This window comes from Chiloscyllium plagiosum, unplaced genomic scaffold, assembly GCF_037043375.1.
Source record: "Chiloscyllium plagiosum isolate Xiang-an unplaced genomic scaffold, Cpla_swu_hap1 HiC_scaffold_3, whole genome shotgun sequence".
Lineage (NCBI taxonomy): Eukaryota > Metazoa > Chordata > Chondrichthyes > Orectolobiformes > Hemiscylliidae > Chiloscyllium > Chiloscyllium plagiosum.
In genome coordinates, this window is record NW_028270141.1 from 59,246,356 (window position 1) to 59,269,424 (window position 23,069).

Below are 23,069 nucleotides of genomic sequence, written 5' to 3' on the forward strand. Positions count from 1 at the left end.
GGTCAAGGATGGCTGAAGTTCTGTATTTCACCTTTCAGTGAACCATATGTACACATGTTCATACTTTGGTTAGAGGATGATTGCCATGTTGTTGTGAGTTATGCTGCTCACCCTATAATTTTTGAGGAGATTCTAGTTGTGTTGTCAATGAATCAGGCTCATGAGTTTTCATATGTTGAGAGTGAGGCAGCTTCAAGTTAAATGTCCAGTAGAAACAACCCATCCTTATCTAGACTACTTGGATCAAAACTACTCCAGGCACTGTGAATGATTGACCAGTCAATCCGCTCATAGCAGAAACCTGAAGGAAGTAGACATATCAGTGGGTAATAGGAGTGATGGATTGTGTTGAATCGTGTCAGGATTCTTGACACAAGAACTCAGATAATCCTGAAAATCCATACCTTAATATGTACAGAGTGATGTTAATGGGGCAAGCAATGAAACCTTATTTTAGGTATGGGTGGAAGTTAGGAACAGCAAGGGAACAGCCACCATTTTGTGGGTTTTCTACAGACCACCTAATAGCATAGAACATAGAACATAGAAGAATACAGCGCAGTACAGGCCCTTTGGCCCTCAATGTTGCGCCGATCCAAGCCCACCTAACCTACACTAGCCCACTATCCTCCATATGCCTATCCAATGCCCGCTTAAATGCCCATAAAGAGGGAGAGTCCACCACTGCTACTGGCAGGGCATTCCATGAACTCACGACTCGCTGAGTAAAGAACCTACCCCTAACCTACCACCCCTTAATTTAAAGCTATGCCCCCTCGTAATAGCTGACTCCATACGTGGAAAAAGGTTCTCACGGTCAACCCTATCTAAACCCCTAATCATCTTGTACACCTCTATCAAGTCACCCCTAAACCTTCTTTTCTCCAATGAAAACAACCCCAAGTGCCTCAGCCTTTCCTCATACGATCTTTCTACCATACCAGGCAACATCCTGGTAAACCTCCTCTGCACTCATTCCAGTGCCTCCACATCCTTCCTATAGTATGGCAACTAAAACTGCACACAATACTCCAGATGCGGCCGCACCAGAGTCTTATACAACTGCAACATGACCTCAGGACTCCGGAACTCAATTCCTCTACCAATAAAAGCCAGTACGCCATATGCCTTCTTCACCGCACTATTTACCTGGGTGGCAACTTTGAGAGATCTGTGTACATGGACACCAAGATCCCTCTGCTCATCCACACTGCCAAGTATCCGACCATTAGCCCAGTACCCCATCTTTTTGTTACTCTTACCAAAGTGAATCACCTCACACTTAGCTACATTGAACTCCATTTGCCACCTTTCTGCCCAGTTCTGCAGCTTATCTATATCCCGCTGTAACCTGCCACATCCTTCCTCACTGTCAACAACTCCTCCGACTTTCGTATCATCCGCAAAGAGAGAGATTGAAGAACTAATAGGCAGTAGAGAGATTGAAGAACTCATAGGCGGGCCGATTATGAAAAAATGCAGAAGTAGCAGGGTTGTTGTTATGGATGATTTCAACTATCCCAATATCAACTAAAACCTCCTGAAGAAGGGCTTATGCCCGAAACGTCGATTCTCCTGTTCCTTGGATGCTGCCTGACCTGCTGCGCTTTTCCAGCAACACATTTTCAGCAATATCAACTAAAACCTCCTAAGTGCAGATGGTGTGGATGGAGCTGTGTTTGTCAGTTGTGTTCAGGAGGGTTTCCTTACTCAATATGTAGATAGACCGACAGGGGAGAGGCCATTTTGGATTTGGTGCTCGGCAACGAGCCAGGACAGGTGTCAGGTTTCGCGGTGGGAGAGCACTTTGGTGACAGTGACCACAACTGCAATTGACCAAAACAACAATTTACCTTAGCAATTGTTCCACAGAAATGGCACAGCAGATATGTGGAGACTATTTAAGGAGCAGTTGTTGCGAGTGATGCACAAATTTGTTCCTCTGAGACAGATAAGAAGGGGTGAGATTAAGGAACCTTGGATGACGAGAACAGAGGAATTTCTCGTCAAAAGGCAGAAGGCAGGTTACGTAAGGTGGAGGAAGCAAGGATCTAGCACAGCTTTAGATGATTACAGGCTTGCTATAAAGGAGCTCAGAAATGCACTGAGGAGAGCCAGGAGGGGGGGGCACGAAAAAGGCTTGGCAAGAAGGATTAGGGAGAACCCAAAGGCATTTTACTCATATGTGAGGAATAAGAGAATGATAATGGAGAAGGTAGGGCTGATCAGGGATAGCGGAGGGAACTTGTGCGTGGAGTCTGAGCAGATAGGCGAAGCCCTTAATGAGTTTTTTGCTTCAATTTTTACCAAGGAAAGGGACCTCGTTGTAAATGAAAACTTTGAGGAGCTGGGATACAGTCTTGACCAGATCAAGATTGATGAAGTTGATGTGCTGGAAAGTTTGGGAAACATTAAGATTGATGAGTCCCCAGGGCCAGACCAGATTTATCTGAGGCTGCTCCGGGAAGCAAGAAAGGAGGTTGCTAAGCCGCTGCTGAGGATATTTGCCTCCTCACTCTCTCCACGGGAGTCGTACAGGAGAATTCGAAGGAGGCGAATGTTGTTCCCCTTTTCAAGAAGGGGAATAGGGAAATCTCTGGCAATTACAGATCATTCAGTCTTATGTCTGTGGTCAGCAAAGTTTTGGAAAGAATTCTGAGGGATAGGATTTATAAATATTTGGCAAAGCATAGTGTGATTAAAGGCAGTCAGCATGGCTTTGTGAGGGGCAGGTCATGCTTTTGTTAAACATCAAGCCAATCTAAAATATATTGGTGAAAATTATAAAGCAATCATCTAACCTAGTTTGAATGCATATATAAATCACTTAAAGAAAGGATTTGCATTTCTATTTTAACTTTCAGTTCTCAGCAAGTCCAAAGTACACTACAGTCAAGGATGTACCTTGTAAAGATTATCACTTGGCACAGAGTCATAGAGATGTACAGCATGGAAACAAACCCTTCAGTCCAACTCGTCCATGCCGACCAGATATCCCAACCCAATCTAGTCCCACCTGCCAGCACCGGACCCATATCCCTCCAAACCCTTCCTATTCATATACCCATCCAGATGCCTCTTAAATGTTGCAAATGTACCAGCTTCCACCACTGACTCTGGCAGCACATTCCATACACATACCACCCTCTGCGTGAAAACCTTGCCCCTTAGGTCACTTTTATATCTTTCCCCTCTCACCCTAAACCTATGCCCTTTAGTTCTGAACTCCCTGACCCCAGGGAAAATACTTGGTCTATTTATCCTATCCCTTCCCATCAATTTTGTAAACCTCTATAAGGTCACCCCTCAGCCTCCGACGCTCCAGGGAAAACAGCACCAGCCTGTTCAGACTCTCCCCATAGCTCAAATCCTCCAACCCTGACAACATCATTGTAAAATCTTCTCTGAACTCTTTCAAGTTTCACAACATTTTTCCGATAGGAAGGAGAACAGAATTGCATGCAGTATTCCAACAGTGGCCTAACCAATGTCCTGTAACAGCCACAACATGACCTCCCAACTCCTGTACTCAATACTCTGACCAATAAAAGGAAGTAGATGAGACCAAAATTGGAGGTTTTTAGATTACTTACAGTGTGGAAACAGGCCCTCTGGCCCAACAAGTCCACACCGACCCGCCGAAGCGCAACCCACCCAGACCCATTCCCCTACATTTATCTCTTCACCTAATACTACGGGCAATTTAGCATGGCCAATTCACCTAACCTGCACATTTTTGGACTGTGGGAGGAAACCGGAGCACCCAGAGGAAACCCATGCAGACACTGGGAGAATGTGCAAACTCCACACAGACAGTCGCCTGAGATGGGAATTGAACCGGGTCTCTGGCGCTGTGAGGCAGCAGTGCTAACCCCTGTGCCACTGTGCTGCCCACACGGATGGGTATATGAATAGGTGTAGTGGACAGCGAAGAGGGTTACCTCGGATTACAACAGGATCTTCACCAGATGGGCCAATGGGCTAAGAAGTGGAAGAATGAGTTTAATTCAGATAAATGCGAGGTGCTGCATTTTGGGAAAGCAATTCTTAGTACCTGCGACTCCACTTTCAAGGAGCTATGCACTCCAAGGTCTCTTTGTTCAGCAACACTCCCTCGGACCTTACCATTAAGTGTATAAGTCCTGCTATGATTTGCTTTCCCAAAATGCAGCACCTCACATTTATCTGAATTAAACTCCATCTGCCACTTCTCAGCCAATTGGCCCATCTGGTCAAGATCCTGTTGTAATCTGAGGTAACCTTCTTCACTGTCCACTACACCTCCAATTTTGGTGTCATCTGCACACTTACTAACTGTACCTCTTATGCTCGCATCCAAATCATTTATGTAAATGACAAAAAGTAGAGGACCCAGCACCAATCCTTGTGACACTCCACTTGGTCACAGACCTCCAGTCTGAAAAATAACCCTCCACCACCACCCTCTGTCTTCCTTTGAGCCAGTTCTGTATCCAAATGGCGAGTTCTCCATGTATTCCATGAGATCTAACCTTGCTGACCAGTTTCCCATGGGGCACCTTGTCGAACGCCTTACTGAAGTCCATATAGATCGCATCTACTGCTCTGCCCTCATCAACCCTCTTTGTTACTTAAAAGAACAAAGAAAATTTACAGCCCAGGAACAGGCCCTTCGGCCCTCTAAGCCTGAACTGATCCAAATGTACTGTCTAAACCTGTCGGTCAATTCCTAAGCATCTGTATCCCTCTACTCCTCACCTTCTTCAAAAAACTCAATCAAGTTTGTGAGACATGACTTCCCATACACAAAGCCGTGTTGACTACCCCTAATCAGTCCTTGCCTTTCCAAATACATATACATCCTGTCCCTCAGGATTCCCTCCAACAACTTGCCCACCACCGACGTCAGGCTCACTGGTCCAAAGTTCCCTGGCTTGTCCTTACCACCCTTCTTAAACAGTGGCACCACGTTTGCTAACCTCCAGTCTTCCGGCACCTCACCTGTGACTATCGATGATACAGGTATCTCAGCAAGAGGCCCAGCAATCACTTCTCTAGCTTCCCACAGAGTTCTCGTGTACACCTGATCAGGTCCTGGGGATTTATCCACCTTTACCCATTTCAAGACATTCAGCACTTCCTCCTCTGTAATGTGGACATTTTGCAAGATGTCACTATCTATTTCCCTACAGTCTATATCTTCCATATCCTTTTCCGCAGCAGTAAATACTGATGCAAAATACTCATTTAGTATCTCCCCCATTTTCTTGACATTTTTTTTCCAAAGTTCCAAAACAATGCAAAAGCATATAAAACAGTAATTGCTGCTCCTGGAATTCGAGGAAATCCCCTCCAGCACCTAAAATACCTCAATAAAGGAGCAGCTGTTACAGCCAGAAATTTTTCCTGTTCTCCACCTTGGATTACCCAGAAGTATTGAGGTTCAAAGTGGCAACTTGCATGCATCAACTCTCTGGAATGAACACTGAATTAATCATCTTTTAGTTTAAGTGGCAATACTACTGCAGGGCCAAGGCTGATGTAGGAAGATAGGAGGAGGATCCTAAAGCTTTCTATTTGAGCTTTTCACTTGAAGTAAATGACCTTGGAAACGTTCAATTAGTTTCGGTGTTCCTTCATTCTGTTGTTATGTACATAACTAAATTGGATTTAGTTTTGTTTTTGTTGGATGTGTCAGATAATCAATGTAATTTTCAATTAATTTCAAAATGTCGATGTTAATCTGTGGTTAATCTTTTGATTAAAGCTGGCATGCATATGGGTAGGATGGTAATGGTGTGGGGGGGATGATGTGGAGAAAGGGCTGAGAGATCAATAAGAGAGTGGGAGTGGAGCAGGAGGGAAGGTTGCTGGGAAGGCGATAAGTAAATGCAGGTGGGGGGGATTGTGATAGGTCAGAGGGGAGGGTGAAGTGGATAGTTGGAGGGTCCCAAGCCATCGAATGTCTGGAGGAAGAAGGCCTCATCTTCCGCCTCGGGACACTCCAACCACGCGGCATGAACATTGACTTCACCAGTTTCCTCATCTTCCCTCTCCCACCTCATCCCAGATTCAGCCCTCCAACTTTGTACTGTTCTGTTGGACTGTCCTACCTGATCCCACCTATTCACTCCAACCCCAACTCCGATCTATCACTATCGCTCCCCACCTGCATTTACCTATTGCCTTCCCAGCAATCTTCCCCCCCCCAGCCCCACCCCAACCCTCCTATTTATGTCTCAGTCTTCTTTCCACCAGCTCCCCCCCCCTCCGTGCAACTCACCTTCCTGATGCAGGGCTTATGCCTGAAAAGTTGATTCTCAAATGCTGCCTGACCTGCTGTGCTTATCCAGCGCCACCTTTTTCGACTTTAATCTCCAACATCTGCAGTCCTCGCTTTCTCCTAGTCATAAATGGTGTTTCAGAACCGTTATTGCTTATGTAATATTTTATTACATTTTGTCTGTTGAACAGAAATAAAGAAACCAGTCGAGATGAGTTTATTTTCTATTCAAAGAGATTAATGAGGTTACTAATTGAACACGCCCTTTCTTTCTTGCCACTCAAGGTAAGATTTTCACCTGTGATTATCATTGAAATCACAGAGTTTTGGACTTGATAAGCAAAACAAAAATGCGTTTGACTTGATACTTGGTTTGATTTAGTTTTGCAATTGTAGAAGCAAACTTAACCATTCTTGGTGAAACTGAACCCTTTGATTTGTTTTCATTAGAACAAAAAATAGCGGGGGTGATTTTTCAGTTGAAAGTAGAAATGAATGAAAAGTATTTAGGAACAGAGAAGGCTTAAGGAATTGGGAATACTCAGTGGAAAATAAGACATCAACATTGATTCATTGGGCTGAATACCCAGTTTTTAAATCATTACATCCCATGTATTTCTTTGTTTCTTTCCTCTTGTTATCTTACAAAGTAACAGAATGAGGCTCACACCATGATCTGTGTTATGGTCTGGCTCAAATCCAGTATTTCCAAATTGGCATTTGCTGTCAGAAAATAATTGAAGGCAAACTGCTTCTTTTACTGATTACTGAATCTCATTTCTGATTGATATTTGTAGCCTGTTACAGTGGAAACGCCTCAAGGAGAACTGTATGAAGGAAAGAGATTTGGTGGAAAAAGGGTGAGCATCTCACTTTTTTCTAGGAAGTCTACACAAATTTACTGATGATTAATTTTACACAAGGCTTCTGTAAAATCCCTCAAGTGTTGTGTGATATTTTTGTCAGATTTTTATAGCAAGTGTTTTTTGTTTTTGAGAGGATAAGCAGATAAAAGGATGATATAGTATGTGGGAACAAGTGAACTCTTTAGAAATTGGAGGATATCGTGCTGATTTAATTTCTCGGGTTTTTAAAAAAAAAAGCAAAATCCACGAAAATGGTTCTCTATATTAGAGGGCTCAAATAACAGGACATGTGTTTTAAGGTTAAAATTTAGGATTTGAAAAGGAGGTGAGGCTTATTTTAAGGAGAAAGTGAAGTCTGCAGATGCTGGAGATCAGAGCTGAAAATGTGTTGCTGGAAAAGCGCAGCAGGTCAGGCAGCATCCAGGGAACAGGAGAATTGACGTTTCGGGCATAAGCCCTTCTTCAGGAATGAGGAAAGTGTGTCCAGCAGGCTAAGATAAAAGGTAGGAAATGCGATAGGTGGAAAGAGGTCAAGGTGAGGGTGATAGGTCAGACTGGGGTAGGGGCGGAGAGGTCAGGAAGAAGATTGCAGGTTAGGAAGGCGGTGCTGAGTTCGATGGATTTGACTGAGATAAGATGGGGGGAGGGGAAATGAGGAAACTTGTGAAATCCGAGTTCATCCCTTGTGGTTGGAGGGTTCCCAGGCGGAAGATGAGGCGCTCTTCCTCCTTGTGTTGTTGTGGTCTGGCGATGGAGGAGTCCAAAGACCTGCATATCCTTGGTGGAGTGGGAGGGGGAATTGAAATGTTGAGCCACAGGGTGGTTGGGTTGGTTGGTCCGGGTGTCCCAGAGGTGTTCTCTGAAACGCTCCGCAAGTAGGCGGCCTGTCTCCTCATAGTCCCACAACCCCGCACCGCCCGCTTCTACCTCCTGCCCAAAATCCACAAACCTGACTGCCCCGGCCGACCCATTGTCTCCGCCTGCTCCTGCCCCACCGAACTCATCTCCGCATACCTCCTGTCCCCCTTAGTCCAAGAACTCCCCACCTACGTTCGGGACACCACCCATGCCCTCCACCACCTCCATGATTTTCGCTTTCCCGGTCCCCAACGCCTTAACTTCACCATGGACATCCAGTCCCTGTACACCTCCATCCCCCATCACGAAGGACTCAAAGCCCTCCGCTTCTTCCTTTCCCGCCATACCAACCAGTACCCTTCCACTGACACCCTCCTTTGACTGACTGAACTAGTCCTCACCCTGAACAACTTCTCTTTCCAATCCTCCCACTTCCTCCAAACGAAAGGAGTAGCCATGGGCACCCGCATGGGCCCCAGCTATGCCTGCCTCTTCGTAGGATATGTGGAACAGTCCATCTTCTGCAACTAAACTGGCCCCATCCCCCACCTTTTCCTCCGCTACATCGATGACTGTATCGGCACCGCCTCGTGCTCCCACGAGGAGGTTGAACAGTTCATCCACTTCACCAACACCTTCCACCCCGACCTCAAATTCACCTGGACAGTCTCAGATTCCTCTCTCCCCTTCCTCGACCTTTCTATTTCTATCTCAGGCGACCGAATCAACACGGACATCTACTACAAACCGACCGACTCCCACAGCTACCTGGACTACACCTCCTCCCACCCTGCCCCCTGTAAAAACGCCATCCCATTCTCCCAATTCCTTCGTCTCCGCCGCATCTGCTCCCAGGAGGACCAGTTCCAAAAACGCACAACCCAGATGGCCTCCTTCTTCAAGGACAGCAATTTCCCTCCCAACGTGGTCGACGATGCCCTCCACCACATCTCTTCCACTTCCCGCTCCTCCGCCCTTGAGCCCCGCCCCTCCAACCGCCATCAGGACAGAACCTCACTGGTCCTCACCTACCACCCCACCAATCTCCATGCTCAGCGCATCATCCGCCGTCATTTCCGCCACCTCCAAACGGACCCCACCACCAAGGATATATTTCCCTCCCATCCCCTATCAGCATTCCGTAAAGACCACTCCCTCCGTGACTCCCTCGTCAGATCCACACCCCCCACCAACCCAACCTCCACTCCCGACACCTTCCCCTGCAACCGCAGGAGGTGCAAGACTTGCGCCCACACCTCCCCCCTCACCTCCCTCCAAGGCCCCAAAGGAAACTTCCATATCCGCCGAGGATTATTTTAAGTAGTTATAATTTTGGAATAATTTATACGGGAATGCCATTGAAATGTTAAATATAACTGGCCATTTAGGTCCACTCCCAAAGGGATGAGACCAAGGGATTTTGTTACAAATCAGATTTGTTTGGTTTATCTTCATAAATCAAACAAACGTCTTCAGCCGAACAAAGTAAACTTTATCAACAATGTCTTTCATTTATATACCACTTTTCTTGAGCTTTAGATGACCAATTATATACCCTTTAAAATGTAATTGAGAAGTATGACTGAATTTGCATGCAGCATGGTCCCATTTTTTTAAAAAAGCAATGTTTTAATGACCTGATAATTTGTTTTCAGATGTTGGCTGAGGGACAGATATTGGTTAGAATACCATGTAGAGCTCCTACTGCTCTTTAAATCATAAGATCATAAGAAATAGGAGCTAATGTATGCCATTTGTCCTATTACTTTTGCTCTGTTGATCCATGAGATCATGTTTGATCTGATGATCCTTCACTCCACTTTCCTACCTTATCCCCAAAATGCTTGATGATTAGAAATTTGTCTACTTTCTTGTTGAATGTACTTAATAACCAAATCTTGACAGCCACCTGCAGTAAAGAATTCTTCAGATTCACCACCTTCTGAGAGAAAATATTCCTCCTCATCTCTAGTGGCCTTACATCTGTCAGTAAGCTCTTCTCTCATTCTTCTATGTTCCATGAATGCAACGTGGGCGGCACGGTGGCACAGTGGTTAGCATTGCTGCCTCACAGCGCCAGAGACCCGGGTTCAATTCCCAACTCAGGCGACTGACTGTGTGGAGTTTGCACGTTCTCGCCGTGTCTGCGTGGGTTTCCTCCGGGTGCTCTGGTTTCCTCCCACAGTCCAAAGATGTGCACGTCAGGTGAATTGGCCATGCTAAATTGCCCGTAGTGTTAGGTAAAGGGTTAAATGTACGGGAATGGGTGGGTTGTGCTTCGGCGGGTCGGTGTGGACTTGTTGGGCTGAAGTGCCTGTTTCCACGCTGTAAGTAATTTAATCTAATCTAAAACGTACTCAGCCTATCCTCATAAGGCAGTCCTTCCATACCTGGTTCCAGCCAACTGTACCTTCTCTGGACTGCCTCCAATGCCAATATTTCTTTGCTGAGATAAGTGGCCCGAAACTGTTTACAGTATTCCAGCTGTGATCTGATCAGTGCCTTTTATAGATTTAGCAAGACCTCCCTATTTTTAAACTCTATTCCCTTTGAAAATACTTGCCTTTCTTATCATAGTTAGATGACGCAAAAGCTGCAACAACTTTTTGAGCAAGCTAGTCTGAAGTGAAATTTTGTTAAAACAGAGAAGTAAGTCTGTTTCCAGGGGGAAAACAAAGAAAGCCTCCTAATGAACGGAAGATCACCCAACCATCGTAGATAAGAAATATGTGATGTTGTCAGTGGTCAAACTGATCAACCATTTAATTCTGGATACTGTCAATGTTTGATCACACAGGCTGCTTGTATGGAAAGGAGTATAAGAAAGCATGCCTCAGAGTGATAGTTAGCTAATTTCAGAACAGGAGTAATCTGATTAATAGCTGGAGGTTCAGACAGTGCAAGCTGATCACCCCGTTTCGTCTGGTCCTCAGAATAAGTCCACTTAAACCTGGTCACTTGTGATTTATAAGCATTGTATGGGGAGGTTAATGATGTTTTACTATTATTGTAGTACTTTCATTATGTACCCTACTTTGATAAATAACAATTAGATATATATTTGTTGGAACTGCTCTGTGTTATTAATACCCAGAGATTGGTCCGGCATGGTGGCTCAGTGGTTAACACTGCTGCCTCACAGCACCAGGGTCCCAGGTTCGATTCCAGCCTCGAGCACCTGTCTATGTGAAGTTTGCACATTCTCCCCATGTCTGCGTGGGTTTCCTCCGGGTGCTCCGGTTTCCTCCCACAGTCCAAAGATGTGTAGCTCAGGTGAATTGGCCATGGTAAATTGCCAGTTAGTCGGAGGGAAATGGGTCTGGATGGGTTACTCTTCGGAGGGTCAATGTGGACTGGTTGGGCTGAAGGGCCTGTTTCCACACTGTAGGGAATCTAATTACCTGAAGGACAAGGAAAGGTAGGAATAAGAGGCTACAAGTTTGAAGAAAAGCCTTTTTATTCAAATCATGGCATTTCCAAATTAAGATATTCATTCAAAAATTTCAAAAATAGCTAGGGAACTGAGAAGAACAATTTGTGGATCCAAACATTATCTGCAAATATTTTGTTTAGTTCTCAGCACAATCCTTCTCCTGTGAAGTTAAGGTGGCTTCTTAAAAAGCGGTAGGCTGTGTTTCAAAGACGCATCATTAAAAGTTTATAATTTTAAATCATTTTACTACAGATAACTCTTAACTATAATACAGTTAACATACATATACGTGTAACTATTGCAACTTATTGGTCACTGGTCTAACTGAAAAAGGCAAAGTCACAATAAGGAGAAAGTGAGCACTGTAGATGCTGGAGATCAGAGTTAAAAAGTGTGGCGCTGGAAAAGTACAGCCAGTCAGGCAGCATCCGAGGAGCAGAAGAGTCAATGTTTCAAGAATAAGCTCTTCATCATGAGTGGGGGTGGGGGAGCCAAAGGGGACTACAAGATAAATGGCAGGGGGTGGGCCTTGGAGGAAGGTTGGGGGCGGGGTGATGGTGATAGGTGGAGCGGAAAAGGACAGATCGGACAGTTCAAGAGGGCTGGGAATTGTGGGGGGTTCGATCTGAGATAAGGTGGGGAGGGGGGGGGGAGCTGGAGATGAGAAACTGGTGAATTCGACATTGATTCTGTATGGTTGGAGGGTCCCAGGGCGGAAGATGAGGTGTTTTTCCTCCAGTCTTTGGGTGGCCAGGATTTGGTGGTGCATGTCCCTGGCGGAGTTGAAGTGATTGGCCACAGGACAATGTGGTTGTTTAGTATGTGTATCCCAGATGGAAAGGGAAACTGCAGGGGGTGGGCACAATTGAAATGTGGAGCTTATTCAAGCTTATGCAAGGAACAGCTACTGCGTGTCCTTGATAAGTATGTACCAGTCAAGCAGGGAGGAAGTGGTGGAGCAAGGGAGCCGGGGTTTACTAAAGAAGTTGAATCTCTTGTCAAGAGGAAGAAGGCGGCTTATGCTAAGATGAGATGTGAACGCTCAGTTAGGGTACTTGAGAGTTACAAGTTAGCCAGGAAAGACATAGAACATTGAAAAGTACAGCACAGAACAAGCCCTTTGGCCCACGATGTTGTGCCACGGATTATTCCTAATCTAAAATAAAATAACCTAACCTACAGACCCCTCAATTCACATGTGCATATCCATCAGTCACTTAAATGTCCCAAAACGACTCTGCTTCCACCATCACTGCATTCACAACTCTCTACATAAAGAACCTACCTCTGACATCTCCTCTATACCTTCCTCCTAATATCTTACAACTATGACTCGTGCCAGTAAATCCTGCCCTGGGGAAAAGTCTCTGGCTATTAATTCTATTCTTGCCTCTCATTACCTTGTATATCTCGATCAGGTCACCTCTGTTCCTCCTTCTCTCCAGCGAGAAAAGTCTGAGCTTAGTCAACCTCTCTTCGTAAGACAAGCTCTCCAGTCCAGGCAGCATCCTGGTAAACATTTTTGCAACCTCTCCAAAGCCTCTGTATCTTTCCTATAATAGGGCGACCAGAACTGGACACAATAGTCCAAGTGTGGTCTCACCAGGGTCTTGTGGAGCTGCAGCAAAACCTCGTGGCTCTTAAACTTAATCCCCCTGTTAATGAAAGCCAAAACACCATATGCTTTCTTAACAACCCTATCCACTTGGGTGGCAACTTTGAGGGATCCATGTACTTGAACACCAAGATCCCTCCGTTTCTCCACACTGCGAACAATCCTGTCTTTAATCCTGTATTCAGCATTCAAGTTGGACCTTCCAAAATGCAACATTTTGCATTTATCCAGATGGACTCCATCTGCCATTCCTCAGCCCAGGTCTGCATTCTGTCTATGTCGCGCTGCAGCTTGCAACAGCCCTCGATTCTATCAATGGTACCTCCAACCTTTGTGTCATCTGCAAATTTAATAACATACCCCTCAACCTCCTCATCCAAATCATTTATAAAAACTACAAAGACGAGTTGGATTCTGGGTAATCCAAGATGGAAGACTGGAAAACTTTCTGGCTGTAAGAACTGCTCCTTCTTTTGAGGTATTTTAGGTGTTGGAGGTGATTTCCTCGAATTCCAGGAGCAGCAATTACTGTTTTATATGCTGTTGCATTGTTTTGGAACTTGTGAAAAAAAAAAGTGAAAACAACAGCAGCTTTAAAAGGGAGAAGAACAGACAAAGGAAGCACATGGTGATGTCAGTGCAGAAGAGAGAGAGAACCTACACAGTTACCGCCTTTGCTGTTTGAATTCGTGTACCACTGGACATCGGAGTGCATCTGGGAAAATTAACAAACAGTGAAATTCACAGCTAATCTTGGAGGAACTGTTTGGGCGAAGTTCACAGCTAAGTTAATTGTTGTTTTAAGTCTGCCCAAGAGAAAGGCTGCAGTAGTGAGTATAGTGGATTCTTTCTTGATTATATGTTTTTGGAGGTAAGTCTCTTGATTAAACTTAAATTAATAGCTATGGCTTATATTTTAACGTGGGGCAGTATTTGTAGAGGAATAAGACGGTGTTATTTTCTGGGTCTGTAGATTGTGAAGGAGCAAAAATGGCCTTTGCAGTGATATGTACTTCTTGTCAGATGTGGGAGTTTAAAGAGAGTTTAAGGGTTACTGCGGATTATATCTGCCATAAATGCTGTTGGATGCGAATCTTATCAGATCGAGTGGATCGGTTGAAGAGACAGATAGAAGCGATTAAGAATTTGCAACAGCAACAGTATGTGATGGATGGCAGTTATAGGAAGGGGGGAAAGTCTCAAATACAGTCACATAGATGGGGTTAACTCCAGGAAGGGTGAGAGAGGTCGGCACCTAGGGCAGGAGTCTTTTGTGGATATACCCTTTTCAAACGGGTATGCTGTTTTGGAAAATGTAGGGGGTGATGGCTTCTCAGGGGAACGCAGCACAAACAGCCAAGTTTCTGGTATTGAGACTGGCTCTAATGCAATGAGGGGTACGTCGGCTTCCAAGAGATCAATTGTGTTAGGGGATTCTCTAGTTCGAGATACAGACAGACGTTTCTGTGGACAGCAGAGAAAAAGCAGAATGGTGTGTTGTTTCCCTGGTGCCAGGATCAAGGATGTCTCAGAGAGGGTGCAGAATGTTCTTATGGGGGAGAGGGGCCAGCAAGAGGTCATTTTTCATATTGGAACCAACGATGTAGGAAGGGAAAAGGTTGAGATTCTGAAGGGAGATTACAGAGAGTTAGGCAGAAATTTAAAAAGGAGGTCCTCAAGGGTAGTAATATCTGAATTACTCCCAGTGCTACGAGCTAGCGAGGGCAGGAATAGGAGGATAGAGCAGATGAATGCATGGCTGAGGAGCTGGTGTATGGGAGAAGGATTCACATTTTTGGACCATTGGAATCTCTTTTGGGGTAGAAGTGATCTGTACAAGAAGGAGGATTGCACCTAAATTGGAAGGGGACTAATACACTGGCAGGGAAATTTGCTAGAACTGCTTGGGAGGATTTAAACTAGTAAGTTGGGGGGAGGGGGGAGGGGGGAGGGGTGGGACCCAGGGAGATAGAGAGCTGGGTACAGCTGAGAACAGAAGTGAGTCAAACAGTCAGGGTAGGCAGGGACAAGGTAGGACTAATAAATTAAACTGCATTTATTTCAATGCAAGGAGCCTCACAGGGAAGGCAGATGAACTCAGGGCATGGTTAGGAACATGGGACTGGGATATCATATCAATTATGGAAACATGGCTCAGGGATGGGCAGGACTGGCAGCTTAATGTTCCAGGATACAAATGCTACAGGAAGGATAGAAAGGGAGGCAAGAGAGGAGGGAGAGTTGCATCTTTGATAAGGGATAGCATTACAGCTGTGCTGAGGGAGGATATTTCTGGAAATACATCCAGGGAGGTTATTTGGGTGGAACTGAGAAATAAGAAAGGGATTGGATTATAGTCGCCCCAATAGTCAGAGGGAAATTGAGAAACAAACGCAAGGAGATCTGTAAGAATAATAGGGTTGTTATGGTAGGGGATTTTAACTTTCTGAACATAGACTGGAACTGCCATAGTGTTAAAGGTTTAGATGGAGAGGAATTTCTTAAGTGTGTGCAAAACCTGACCTACTCTTGGGAAATAAGGCAGGGCAGGTGACTGAGGTGTCAGTGGGGGACCACTTTGGGGCCAGCGACCATAATTTTATTCGTTTTAAAATAGTGATGGAAAAGGATAGACCAGATCTAAAAGTTGAAGTTCTAAATTGGAGAAAGGCCAATTTTGACTGTATTAGGCAAGAACTTTCGAAAGCTGATTGGAGGCAGATGTTCACAGGTAAAGGGACAGCTGGAAAATGGGAAGCCTACAGAAATGAGATAACAAGAATCCAGAGAAAGTATATTCCTGTCAGGGTGAAAGGGAAGGCTGGTAGGTATAGGGAATGCTGGATGACTAAAAAAATTGAGGGTTTGGTTAAGAAAAAGAAGGAAGCATATGTCAGGTACAGAGAGGATAGATTGAGTGAATCCTTAGAAGAGTATAAAGAAAGTAGGAGTATACTTAAGAGGGAAATCTGGAGGGAAAAACGGGGACATGAGATAGCTTTGGCAAATAGAATTAAGGAGAATCCAAAGGGTCTTTACAAATATATTAAGGACAAAAGGGTAAATAGGGAGAGAATAGGGCCCCTCAAAGATCAGCAAGGCGGCCTTTGTGTGGAGCCGCAGAAAATGGGGGAGATACTAAATGAATATTTTGCATCAGTATTTACTGTGGAAAAGGATGTGGAAGATATAGACTGTAGGGAAATAGATGGTGACATCTTGCAAAATGTCCAGATTACAGAGGAGGAAGTGCTGGATGTCTTGAAACGGTTAAACGTGGATAAATCCCCAGGACCTGATCAGTTGTACCCGAGAACTCTGTGGGAAGCTAGAGAAGTGATTGCTGGGCCTCTTGCTGAGATATTTGTATCATTGATAGTCACACGTGAGGTGCCAGAAGACTGGAGGTTGGCAAACGTGGTGCCACTGTTTTAAGAAGTACGGTAAAGACAAGCCAGGGAACTATAGACCGGTGAGCCTGACCTCGGTGGTGGGCAAGTTGTTGGAGGGAATCCTGAGGGACAGGATGTACATGTATTTGGAAAGGCAAGGACTGATTCGGGATAGTCAACATGGCTTTGTGCGTGGGAAATCATATCTCACAAATCTTAGCAGGACTTATACACTTAATGGTAAGGTCCTAGGGAATGTTGCTGAACAAAGAGACCTTGGAGTGCAGGTTCATAGCTCCTTGAAAGTGGAGTCGCAGGTAGATAGGATAGTGAAGAAGGCATTTGGTATGCTTTCCTTTATTGGTCAGAGTATTGAGTACAGGAGTTGGGAGGTCATGTTGCGGCTGTACAGGACATTGGTTCGGCCACTGTTGGAATATTGCATGCAATTCTGGTCTCCTTCCCATCGGAAAGATGTTGTGAAACTTGAAAGGGTTCAGAAAGGATTTACAAGGATGTTGCCAGGGTTGGAGGATTTGAGCTATAGGGAGAGGCTGAACAGGCTGGGGCTGTTTTCCCTGGAGCGTTGGAGGCTGGGGTGTGACCTTATAGAGGTTTACAAAATAATGAGGGGCATGGATAGGTTAAATAGGCGATGTCTTTTCCCTGGGGTCGGGGAGTCCAGAGCTGGAGGGCATAGGTTTAGGGTGAGAGGAGAATATATAAAAGAGACCTTAGGGGCAATGTTTTCACGCCGAGAGTGGTACGTGTATGGAATGAGCTGCCAGAGGAAGTGGTGGAGGCTGGTACAATTGCAACATTTCAGAAGCATTTGGATGCGTATATGAATAGGAAGGGTTTGGAGGGATATGGGCCAGGTGCTGGCAGGTGGGACTAGATTGGGTTGGGATATCTGGTCGGCATGGAGGGGTTGGCCGAAGGATCTGTTTCCATGCTGTACATCTCTATGCTGAAAATTCCTTCCTGAAGAAGGGCTTATGCCCGAAACGTCGATTCTCTTGTTCCCTGGATGCTGTCTGACCTGCCGCGCTTTTCCAGCAACACATTTTCAGCTCTGATCTCCAGCATCTGCAGACCTCACTTTCTCCTGTACATCTCTATGACTCTATAGCAGAGCCTAAGAACAGAGCCCTGCGGGACACCACTCACCACTGACCTCTCGGCAGAATACTTTCCATCTACAGCCACTCACTGCCTTCTGTCAGCCAAACAATTCTGAATCCAGAGAACGAAGTCTCCCTGTATTCCATACTTTATTAATGAGCCTACGAACCTTATCAAATGCCTTGCTGAAGTCCATATACACCACATCCACTTCATCGACCTGTCTTGTCACCTCCTCAAAGAACTCAATAAGATTCGTGAGGCATGACCTGCCCCTCTCAAAGCCATGCTGACTGCCTTTAATCAAACTATGCATTGCCAAATACTCATAAATCCTATCCCTCAGAATTCTTTCCAAAACCTTGCTGACCATAAACATAAGATTGACTGATCTGTAATTACCAGGGATTACCCTATTCTCCTTCTTGAAAAGAGGAACAACATTCGCCTCCCTCCAATCCTCTGGTATGACTCCTGTGGAGAGTGAGGAAGCAAAGATCTTCGCCAGCAGCTTAGCAACCTCCTTTCTCACTTCCCGGAGCAGCCTCAGATAAATCTGGTCTTGCCTAGGGGACTTATCAATCTTAATGTTTGCCAAAATATCCAGCACATCAACTTCATCAATCTTGATCTGTTCAAGCCTGTTTCCCAGCTCCTCAAAGTTCTCATTCACAAAAAGGTCCCTTTCCTTAGTGAAAACCAAAGTAAAAAACTAATTTAGGGCTTCCCCTAATTGCTTAGACTCTACACACAAGTTCCCTATGCTATCCCTGACCGGCCCTACCTTCTCCATGATCATTCTCTTATTCCTCACGTCTGAGTAAAGTGCCTTTGGGTTCTCCCTAATCCTTCCTGTCAAGCCTTTTTTGTTTCCTCTCCCGGCTCTCCTCAGTCCGTTTCTGAACTCCTTTCTAGTAAGCCTGTCATTCTGTAAAGCTGTGCTAGATCCTTGCTTTCTCCACCTTACATAAGCTACCTTCTTCGTTTTGACGAGAAGCTCCTTTGTTCTCGTCATCCAAGGCTCCTTAACCTTACCCCTTATTGCCTGTCTCAAGGGAACAAATTTGTGCATCACTCACAACAACTGCTCCTTAAGCAGTCTCCACGTGTCTGTTGTGCCCTTTCTATGGAACAATTGTGCCCAATCTGTACTTCCCAACTCCTGTGTGATAGTGTCATAATTTGTTTTCCACAATTAAATATCTTCCCTTGGTAACTGCTCCTTTCCCTCTCCAAGGCTGTGGTAAATGTGAGGCAGTTGTCGTCACAGTCACCCAAGTGTTCTCTTACCGCGAGATCTGACACCTGTCCTGGCTCTTTGCCGAGCACCAAATCCAAAATGGCCTCTCACTTTGTCAGCCTGTCTACATACTGAGTAAGGAAACCCTCCTGAACACACTTAACAAAAACAACTCCATCCAAACCATCAGCACTAAGGAGGTTCCAGATTTCTCCAGTTTCCTCATTTCCCCTCCCCCCACCTTGTCTCAGTCAAATCCCTCGAACTCAGCACCGCCTTCCTAACCTGCAATCATCTTCCTGACCTCTCTGCCCCCACCCCACTCCGGCCTATCACCCTTACCTTGACCTCCCTCCACCTTTCGCATTTCCAAAGCCCCTCCCCTAAGTCCCTCCTCCCTACCTTTTATCTTAGCCTGCTGGACACACTTTCCTCATTCCTGAAGAAGGGCTTATGCCCGAAACGTCAATTCTCCTGTTCCTTGGATGCTGCCTGACCTGCTGCGCTTTTCCAGCAACACATTTTCAGCTCCAGTAAATATTGGGAAAGTTGAAGTCACCCATAATCACAACCTTGCAACATCTGCATTTTTCCAAAATCTGCCAGCCTATGAGTTCTTCAATCTCCCTACTGATATTAAGAGGTCTGTAGAAACCCCCCCCCCCCCAATGAGGTAGCTCCTCCCTTGCTGTTCTTAACTTCCACCCATACTGACTCAGTAGACAAACCTTCCTCAACAACCTTTGTTTCTGTAGCTGCAATGTAGTCTCTGATTAGCAATGCTGAACCCCCTCCTCTTTTTCCACCATCCCTGTTCTTTTTAAACATTCTAAACCCTGGAACATCTAGCAACCATTTCTGCCCCTGTGAAACCCACGTCTTCGTTATGGAGATAACATCATAGTCCCAAGTAGTATCCATGCTCCAAGTTAATCACTCTTATTTCTGACACTCCTTGCTTTAAAGCAGACACACTTTAAGCGATCCCTTTGTTCCATCACATGAATAACCTTCAGGATAGATTCACAACATCCTGTCACTTCCTCATATTTAACTACCCCCCTCTCAGATATATAACTCTGGTTCCCACCCCTCTGCCAAATTAGTTTAAACCCTCCCGAACCACACAAGCAAATCTTCCACCCAGGACATTTGTGCCTCTCCAATTCAGGTGGAACCCGTCCTTCATGTACAGGTCCCACCTTCCCCAGAATGCATCCCAATGGTCTAAATATTTGAAGCCCTCCCTCCTGCGCCAGCTGTGCAGCCACATGTTAAGCTGCACTCGCTTCCTGTTCCTCACCTCACTATCTCATGGCACTGATAGCAAACCTGAGAACACTACTCTACTCGTCCTGCTCTTCAGCTTCCAACCTAGCTCTCTGTAGTCGCTTTTCAGATACTCAATCCCTTTCCTGGCTATATCATTGATGCCAATATGTATCACGATTTCTGGCTGCTCACCCTCCCCCTTCACAATCCTGTAAACCCAATTGGCAACATCCTGGATCCTGACACTGGGGATGCAACATACTTTCTGGGAGTTCCGTTCGTGACCACAAAATCTTCTGTCAATCTGTTTAACTATTGAGTCCCCTACCACTAGCGCTTTTCTATTCTCCCCCTTCCCTTCTGAGCCTCCGTGTCAGAGACCTGACAACTATGACTTTCCTCTGGTAGGCCATCCCAACAGCAGTATCCAAAACGATATACTTATTGCTGAGGGGAATGGCCACAAGGGATCCCTGCTCTATATGTTGGTTCCCTTTCCTCCTCCTGACTGTAACCCAGCTGTCCTTGTCCTGCGTCTGGGGAGTGACCACCTCCCTGTACATCCTCTCAATTTCTCCCTCAACCTCCCAGATGATCCACAGTTCATCCAGCTCCAGTTCCCTAACTCGGTTTCCAAAGAGCTGGAATTGGGTGCACTTCCTGCAGATGTGGTCGGCAGAGACATGTGTCATATCTCTCACCTGCCACATTTTGCAGGAGGAACATGCAACTGTCCTGTCAGCCATACCCCGCTAATCTGAAAGCCCACACAGGACTAAATAAGGAAGAGAAGAGAGAAAAAAAATGAGAACCTGAAAACTTACCGAGTTTACAGACCCCTAGTAAGATTAAAGGAAGTGGGTGGGAGGCTCTATGGTGTAGGGTCTCTGGTTTAGGACTCACCCACTTAAAAGCTTCCCGGCAGCCCTCATTTCTCTCTGCCCTCTCTCCTCGCTACTTTGTTCAAAATGGAACTAAAGAGAAAGCTAAAAAGAGCCTGGTGGGGACATGAGAAAGCGTTGGTAGATAGGATCAAGAAAAACCCTAAAGCTTTCTATAGGTATATTAGAAATAAAAGAATGACTAGAATAAGATTAGGGCCAGTAAGGATAATAGTGGAACATTGTGCGTGAAGTCTGAAGAGATAGGGGAAGCGCTAAATGAATAATTTTCTTCAGTATTCACACTGGAAAAAGACAATGTGTTGAGGACATACAGGCTACTAGACTAGAGGGGATTGAGGCTCACAAGGAAGAGGTGTTAGCAATTCTGGAAAGTGTGAAAATAGATAAGTCCCCTGCGCTGGATGGGATTTATCCTAGGAATCTCTGGGAAGACAGGGAGGAGATTGCAGAGCCTTTGGCTTTGATCTTTGTCATCATTGACTTCAGAAATAGTGCCAGAAGACTGGAGGATAGCAAATGTTGTCCCATTGTTCAAAAAGGGGAGGAGAGATAACCATGATAATTATACACCATTGAACCTTACTTTGGTTGTGGGTTGACTGTTGGAAAAGGTTAAAATCTTCAAGGAGAAAGTGAGGACCGCAGATGCTGGAGATCAGAGCTGAAAATGTGTTGCTCGAAAAGCGCAGCAGGTTAGGCAGCATCCAAGGAACAGGAGAATCGACGTTTCGGGCATAAGCCCTTCTTCAGGAAATTGGTTAAGGAAGTTGGAAAAGATTATAAGAGGTGGGATTTATAATCATCCAGAGAGGAATAAGTTGATAGGGATAGTCAACATGGTTTTCATTTGAAGGGTAGGTCGTGCCTCACAAACCTTATTGAGTTCTTTGAGATGGTGACCAAACAGGTGGATGAGGATAAAGCGGTTGATGTGGTATATATGGATTTAAGGATTAGAGTGGTGCTGGAAAAGCACAGCAGTTCAGGCAGCATCTGAGGGGGAGGAAAATCAATGTTTCGGGCAAAAGCCCTTCATCGGGAATAGAGGCAGAGTGCCTGCAGGGTGGAGAGATAAATGAGAGGAGGGTGGGGGGGGGGGAGAAAGTAGCATAGAGTACAATTGGTGAATGGGGGTATGGATGGAGGTGATAGGTCAGAGAGGAGGGTATGGGAGGGTAGCAAAGAGTACAGTGGGTGAATGGAGGTGGAGATGAAGGTGATAGGTCAGAGAGGTGGGTAGAGTGGAAAGGAAGATAGGCAGTAGGACAAGTCATGGGAACAGTGCTGAGCTGGAAGTTTGGAACTGGGGCGAGGTGGGGGAAGGGGAAATGAGGAAACCGGTGAAGTCCACATTGATGCCCTGAAGTTGAAGTGTTCCGAGGCGGAAGATTAGGCGTTCTTCCTCCAGGTTTCAGGTGGTGAGGGAGCGGTGGTGAAGGAGACCCAGGACCTCCATGTCCTCGGCTGAGTGGGAGGGGGAGTTGAAATGTTGGGCCACAGGGCGGTGTGGTTGATTGGTGCGGGTGTCCCAGAGATCTTCCCTAAAGCGCTCTGACTACCTGGTCAGGTCCACGCCCCCCAACAACCCACTCTCCCATCCTGGCACCTTCTCCTGCCACCGCATGAATTGCAAAACCTGCGCCCACACCTCCTACCTCACCTCCATTCAAGGCCCCAAAGAAGCCTTTCCACATCCATCAAAGTTTTACCTGCACATCCACCAATATCATTTATTATATCCGTTGCTCCCGATGCGGTCTCCTCTACAATGGGGAGACTGGACGCCTCCTAGCAGAGCGTGTTAGGGAACATCTCTGGGACACCCACACCAATCAACCACACCACCCTGTGGCCCAACATTTCAACTCCCCCCTCCCACTCAGCCAATGACATGGCGGTCCTAGGCCTCCTTCACCGCCGCTCCCTCACCACCCGATGCCTGGAGGAAGAACTCCTCATCTTCCGCCTCAGAACACTTCAAACCCAGGGCATCAATGTGGACTTCACCAGTTTCCTCATTTCCCCTTCCCCCACCTCACCCCAGTTCCAAACGTCCAGCTCAGCACTGTTCCCATGACTTGTCCTACTGCTTATCTTCCTT

At 45.7% G+C, this 23,069-nt stretch overlaps 1 protein-coding gene across 5 annotated transcripts in view; it reads left to right on the forward strand.

The window, feature by feature from the left end:
* LOC122548623 (uridine-cytidine kinase-like 1) overlaps nt 1-23,069 on the forward strand; it is a 205,683-nt gene that overhangs the window by 158,793 nt on the left and 23,821 nt on the right. For all 5 annotated transcript variants that reach the window (XM_087979769.1, XM_087979785.1, XM_087979778.1 and 2 more), the window contains 2 exons: nt 6,454-6,547; nt 7,060-7,122. In XM_087979769.1, the coding sequence (XP_087835895.1) occupies nt 6,454-6,547; nt 7,060-7,122 (157 nt within the window). The remainder of the gene's footprint in view (nt 1-6,453; nt 6,548-7,059; nt 7,123-23,069) is intronic.